The 6,905-nt window shown below is 34.1% G+C and overlaps 1 protein-coding gene across 1 annotated transcript; it reads left to right on the top strand.

The window, feature by feature from the left end:
- The first annotated feature begins 430 nt into the window (after positions 1 to 430).
- LOC143582821 (acyl-coenzyme A oxidase 4, peroxisomal-like) lies at positions 431 to 5,434 on the top strand. Its single transcript, XM_077065307.1, has 13 exons — positions 431 to 452; positions 687 to 794; positions 881 to 987; positions 1,754 to 1,831; positions 1,898 to 2,021; positions 2,112 to 2,185; positions 2,264 to 2,323; positions 2,418 to 2,527; positions 3,463 to 3,622; positions 3,729 to 3,805; positions 4,416 to 4,587; positions 4,727 to 4,819; positions 5,263 to 5,434. Exons 1-13 carry the CDS (start codon positions 431 to 433, stop codon positions 5,395 to 5,397), a joined length of 1,320 nt encoding a protein of 439 aa, XP_076921422.1. The 3' UTR covers positions 5,398 to 5,434.
- The last annotated feature ends 1,471 nt before the right edge of the window (positions 5,435 to 6,905 follow it).

The raw sequence follows: 6,905 nt of genomic DNA, 5'->3' as shown, positions 1-6,905 counted from the left end.
CTAAAACCATGCTATTTTAGTAATTTTCGTTAACCCGCTTGTTTTTCCTATAAGTATACATTAAATTAATTTATAAGTATTTTGAGAATCATAATTGAAATAACGAATCTTATTTATTTTTATCGTTTGATAAATCCTATATAATACACGGGTTTAAAAGCTAATATATTATAACCCAATTAACAAAATAGATTTGTCTCGTAACCCATAAATAACTAGAATGAATAAATCAGGAGATTAGAATTTAAGAGAAAACTCCCCACATTTTCTTCTTACTATTATTATATTATATATAAACATAAACAAATCAATTCAACTGAATAGCTGCAGGTCCTGATCACCCCCCATCCCCAAATCCCCAAAGATCAAATTGAAAACACTCTCTCTCTCTCATTCATTCATTCATTCATTCAAAGATCCTCCTATCAGCATGCCTGCGTTATCAACTAAACCTCAAGGTTTCATTCTACTTCTTTATGTGCTGCACTCAATTTTTACTTGCATGTTTGTTTATATCCATTTGATTATCCTTATTTCTTTTTGTTAATGGTTAGCGAGATCAAATTCAGTAGGAGCCTGAGTTGTTTTGTTTGTAACTGCGATGCTCAAATCAGTCACGAAACCCTAATTATTGATAATTGACCGGAAATTGCACTCAATTAGCATGTTTGTTATGACAGATGGACAGAAGAAGAAGAAGAAGGATTCAAAGACCTGGTATTTTGATCATCCTGCACTCGATATCTCCAAAGCCTTTCCCCAAGCCACACCCGCTTCAATCTTTCCACCTTGCGGTCAGTATACATACATACATACATGATACTTTTTATAAATCAACTAACTGTATAATACAACACTTGTGTCTTTTGATCAAACGCAGCCTCGGATTACTATCAGTTTGCTGACTTATTGACCCCTGAAGAACAAGCTCTAAGACTCAAAGTAAGAGAGTGTGTTGAAACAGATGTTGCTCCAATAATGGCCAAGGTACTTCCGTATTTTTTTTAATTGAAATAACAAGTGATTGTGTTCGTTTCTTTAGCTTTAACCCAACAAACGATCGGACACGAACAAGTTTTTCTTGTTTGTGTTCGTTTGCCAAGAAAATGATTATGTCCTTGTTTGTTTATGTTCATTCATTAACAATATAAATGAACAGTTCACATGGACATATCTGAACATAGATGAACGAAGATAACCAAGCGAAAACCAAAAGTTATGTGAAGAACAATGTGCTGGCCTTATAAAGTTATTAAAACCAGATGAAGTTGTAATGAACCAAAATCATCTTAGATGAATATGTTAACGAACAAACTTAAACAAACATAAACTAATGTACATAAATGAACTTCAATCAGTGAACATAAAACGAATGTTCACGAACATAAGTGAACGAGTGAGACATGTGTTCTTGTTCGTTCGTTTAACTAAATGAACAAAATTTTTTGTTCATGCTCGTTTGATTATCTATTAAATGAACATAAAGGAACTTTCACTTTTGTTCACTGAACGTGCAGTTCATTTACTAGCCTACTTTCGACCTGTTTGATCCGCTTCCTTTTATCTTTTTAATTATATGTTACATACATGACTTGTAAATAATAAAAGAAGAATTCAAATTGGCCCATTCGTAGATTAACGAGTCAAAATTATTAGTTACCACCTCTAATATATCATATTAATAGCTATTATGAAGTTTATGTGCGCTTGTGTATACTTCTATCTAATGTTCAATTTTAACGAGTCAATGCAGTACTGGGAGAAAGCTGAATTTCCATTTGAAATTGTTCCAAAGCTCGGTGCTCTGAATATTGCTGGTGGAACTATCAAGGTGTATTAATTAATAATCATTTATGTCAACCGTGTGGCCTTGTTTTTCAATAATTTTATTTTTCAGGGTTATGGATGTCCGGGTCTATCTGTCACAGCAAACGCTTTAGCTACAGCCGAAATAGCTAGAGTTGATGCAAGTTGCTCTACTTTCATTTTAGTGCATTCTTCTTTGGCGATGCTCACTATATGTAAAGATCTTTTTTCTAATATTAAAATATTCAATTTGTTTTAATAAATTAGAATCGGCAACGCCTAATTTGTTCTTCTGTCAAGAACAGCTCTGTGCGGGTCGGAATTACAAAAGCAGAAGTATTTGCCTTCATTGGCTAAACTTGACACAATAGCATGTTGGGTGAGTGAGATTAATCTCTTATTTTGAGGTGCATCATTTTATGTGCTGTTATCTTTTTCTAATTTTGTTTTGCATTAGGGTTTGACTGAACCTGACTATGGAAGTGATGCAAGTGGCCTTAGAACAACTGCAACAAAGGTTACATTTGTCATATTTCTTTTTTCTTTCGAGAAGAAAACATTATTTGTTGAAAATTATTTTCTTGTATCTTATGATGATTTTCAAATATCAGGTGGAAGGAGGTTGGGTTATCGAAGGCCAAAAACGGTGGATCGGAAACAGTACCTTTGCAGATGTTTTAGTCATTTTTGCTAAAAACAAAGAAACAAATCAGATAAATGGGTAAGAAAATAATGTGGGTGTGTGCATGGGCGGTTTTGGGCTCGAACCAAACCAAAAGTTCATGTAGGTGTATGCATGGGTCGATTTTGGGCTCAACCGAACCAAAAAACCAAAAATTCGGTTTTGAATTTTTTGAAAGCCATTAAGTTTTGGTTTCGGTTTTATCGGTTTTCGATTTTTGTGGTGGGTTCGATTTGGTTTTGCCATTTGGGCTCTAAAATTTTTGGCCAAAAAATATCCCAAAATAATGGATTTGGGCCTAAAACTTTGGGACAAAAAAATCGCCCAAAATAATGTATTTGTGCCTAATTTTTTGTTATTCAATGATTAATTTTTGCTACATATTTGGAACTAAAGTTATTGTGCCACACAGTTTATTAATTTCTTATAAAATACTTAAAATCGGTTTTTTCGGTTCGGTTCGTTTCGTTTCCAATCGGCATGATTTGGTTATTTCGGCTTTGGTTGATAGCAAGACAGAAACCGTAGCAGAAAATCAATTTTTAAGACTTGAAATCAAATCGTTGGTTTTTATTGGGTCCCGGAATTTGCAGTTCAGTTCGGTTTTATCGGTTTTGGTTGATAGCAAGACCAAAACCGAACCAAAAAAGCGGTTTTTGAAAAACTTAAAACCAAACCGTTGGTTTTTATTGGGTTCGGTTATTCTGGATACGGCTCAGTTATATTGGTTTCATGCACACTGCTAAAATAATGTGTTTTATTTTCTTCTACTTTTTATGACATGCATTTTTTTTGTGGAAAATCAGAAAGGGTTCTCAATTCAGACAGTAAATATCTGCTTCAGTTTAATTGTGGTTTTGGGGCTTTTGGTCCGAACCCGGTTTGACCTGAACTCATTTCGACCTGACCCGCCTGTTATACCAATCTTTATTTTGGGCTTTAGGTATTGTCAAATGCTTCCTTATTTGTTGCAGATTCATTGTAAAGAAGAATGTGCCCGGGTTACAAGCTACCAAAATAGAAAACAAAATCGGGCTTAGAATGGTTCAAAACGGTGATATTCTTTTACAAAAAGTTTTTGTCCCTGATGAAGACCGGTTACCTGGAGTCAACTCCTTTCAAGATACTAGCAAGGTACAATATTATTATTATTATTCTCTTGTTTGGTGCTAGAAATTCAATCTATGGCATTTTTTTAATAATTCGTTTAGTTACTGAAATTACCCCTACATGACTTCAGGTGCTTGCTGTTTCCCGTGTTATGGTTGCCTGGCAACCTATTGGCATCGCAATGGGTGTCTACGACATGTGTCATAGGTATTGACATCCAAAATCTATTTAATTGACCAAAATGCCCCTGATATGTAAGAATTAAAAATAAAATTTTAAAGTGTTAATACCCAAACTTGTTACGCTATGCGGTATCCCCGTGTGGTGGTGAAGAATGGTGCTGATGTGGCACAGAATGGTCTCAAATGGCCCTTTGGAGCCCCGCGCCTTCCTCCACCATTTCATGCATGGTGTGGCCTGTGTGGTTTCCATCACACTAGCAAGTCTCCATCATTTTTATCTTTGTTTTTTTTTTCTTTTTAACTCTTTATTCTTTCATTCTTTTTTTTTAACTAACTCATTATTAAAAAAGGAGGAATAGAGAATGGTGGGTATAACATAGGTTGAGTCACTGAGTGGGTTGAATGGTGGAGGAGATGCTGAGGTGGCGTTGATGTTGCGAATGGTGTAGTAGGGCATGTACAACACATAGGCTTATAAAAGTAAATCATAAAACCCAAACATGCAACTTTTCAAACTTAGTACCCAAACAGCCAAACCTATTAGTTTCCCCAAACCACAGGGACCGTTTTTGTAACCAACTCTTATTATAATTTATAACCCTTTTATGAAATCTTATAAAGATAATTGGTTCTAGATACTTGCAAGAGAGAAAGCAGTTTGGGGCCCCTTTGGCAGCATTCCAAATAAACCAGCAGAAGCTTGTACAAATGTTGTCGAATGTGCAGGCCATGTTTCTCATGGGTTGGCGCCTTTGCAAGTTATATGAGAGTGGTAAAATGACTCCGGGTCAGGCCAGCTTGGGCAAGGTCTCATTTTTCTTTTCCTTTTTTAGTTTTTTATATAATAATGTTGATCAAAGTGATATCACTTGTTACATGCATGCTGTTGGTTGGTAGTGTTTTACTTAAGAGTTAAGAAGTGTTTTTTTTTTAATTGAATATGTAGTCATGGATCACATTGAGGGCTAGGGAGACGGTTGCACTCGGCCGTGAGTTACTTGGTGGGAATGGGATATTGTCCGATTTTCTTGTCGCGAAGGTATCATCCCCCCCTTCCCCCCCCCCTCTCTCTCCCTCTCTCTCTCGTTCTTGTTTTGAGATATATGTCTAAAGCTCGAGCTTGATTCGTTAATATTTTTTCAAGCTCTGTTCAGGCTCAACCCGTTTAATTATTAAATGTTGAATTATTTTGTGTATACATCCGTTATTTATATATAGGCAGTAGGCTAATATCAATGGAACACGTGTACGTGCCTAACCGACCTATAAGCTTGAGCTTGACTTGTTTCGAGCTCTATGTCTGAAGCTCGAGCTCCATATGTTAATAATTTTTAACTCGTCTCGTTTGTCGTGTAGTAAATATTTAATTATTATATATGCTGGATATTTAATTATATATATATATATGTATGTATAACAAAATATATATTCTAACTTTCAAAGTATAATAATATATATTCTGTAATTATATTTTGGTGGCAGGCTTTTAATGATTTGGAGCCGATCTACACTTACGAAGGAACGTATGACATCAACACCTTGGTCACTGGTAGGGAGATAACCGGTATTGCCAGTTTCAAGCCTGTTTCCAAGATGACCCGAGCCAGCCGCCTGTGATTCTTATTTCCCGTTGAAATTGTTTGTTGTCTAGTGTTGTTCAGTTTGTAATAACTTAACAGACATAATAAATAGACACTTTCTAGTCTTACTAGGGCCCCTCCCAGATTAGTAGTGGTATAAGATAAGCAGATTAGAAACGATTAAAGTTAAACTGGTCTAAACTCATTTAAAACATATCTGCATGCTTTGAAGTTGTAAAACCTCAATTTATGTAAGGCTAGATTATTTTTCGGACATATTATATACTTTGTTAGAGACCCGCATTAAACGGAATGAATAAAAGAATATTAAATTAAATAGTTAGTAAGAGTTAGTAAGATAGATTCTGGAAACGTGCTTTTATGATACGATGTGAGTTATTATGTATAGATAATATAAAGGAAAATTATATTCACTTTCATATTTATTGATTATATCAATAGAGACTCCATTTTTATAAATTTTTTGGTGCAACTCGAATTTCGGATGTAAAATATATCTTTTCTCGCCATTTTTATACTGCATGAGATAAATGTATGCATTTCAATTTTGGTCGCCACTCTTTAGATGGTTGTTTTGATGAATAATTTCTCTCACAGCCATATTGTTGAAGGGTACATATTTTTAGTTGCAGTTTAACAATATATAAATCAATCATGCACAGTGAAAAATTCCATCATCAATAGCAAAGCTATAAGTAAGGTTTGGGGAGGGTGGGATGTAGATACACCGTACCTCTATCCAATAGAATAGAGAGATAGCTTTCAGAGAGACTCTTAACTCTAAAAATCATATGTGTGAGAGAATATAAAACGACATCAAAGTTCAACAGCAATATAATTAATAATAACACTTAGTAATAATAATATATAAATATGCTGAAATAATAAAGAATAAAATACCAAAAAAAAAAAGAAACTACATAATATATGAAAAGAAAATAACATAATGACATGTGACCAAAAATCAGGTAACAATAAGCCCCTAAGGTATTACTTTCTCCCTAAAAGTCCTTATCCTTAATTTTATGTTTCCAAGAATTCCTATCCTCAACCACGTCATCGAAGAGATTTAGGTCTAGCAAATCCTCTTATAAAGAGGATTTAGGTCTAGCAGTCTAAAAATATATAATATAAATATGGACGGTAAAAAAATAAAAAATGCATATACATATGGGCGTTGACTGACCAGGGTACATATGCAGTTTTGAGTTAATTAAGTTAATAACTTGCAAAGAATTATTTCTCAAGTTTTATTAAAATTAACGATATATAGCGACGCGTTGTGACGAAAGTTTATGCGTATGTTTTTAGCCATTTTTTACAGATATATAACTTAGTTTATTTAGTCACTTTTATTCCAAACCTCTATTAAGAGATTGTATCTGGTGAAAAGGTCAGCCCGACCCGTTACTCTTCTATTATTAGTATAAATAAATAAAGTATTAAAATACAAAGATAAAATATGTTTTTGTTTTTCAGAAACTATTTCCTTTTAATATGGGGTGGTTAGGGTGTAAAATAGAA

This window comes from Bidens hawaiensis, unplaced genomic scaffold (genome assembly GCF_021521415.1).
Source record: "Bidens hawaiensis isolate Kalapana, Puna unplaced genomic scaffold, B.hawaiensis_p1.1 tig00032019_1, whole genome shotgun sequence".
Lineage (NCBI taxonomy): Eukaryota > Viridiplantae > Streptophyta > Magnoliopsida > Asterales > Asteraceae > Bidens > Bidens hawaiensis.
This window is presented reverse-complemented; position numbering and strand designations above follow the sequence as displayed.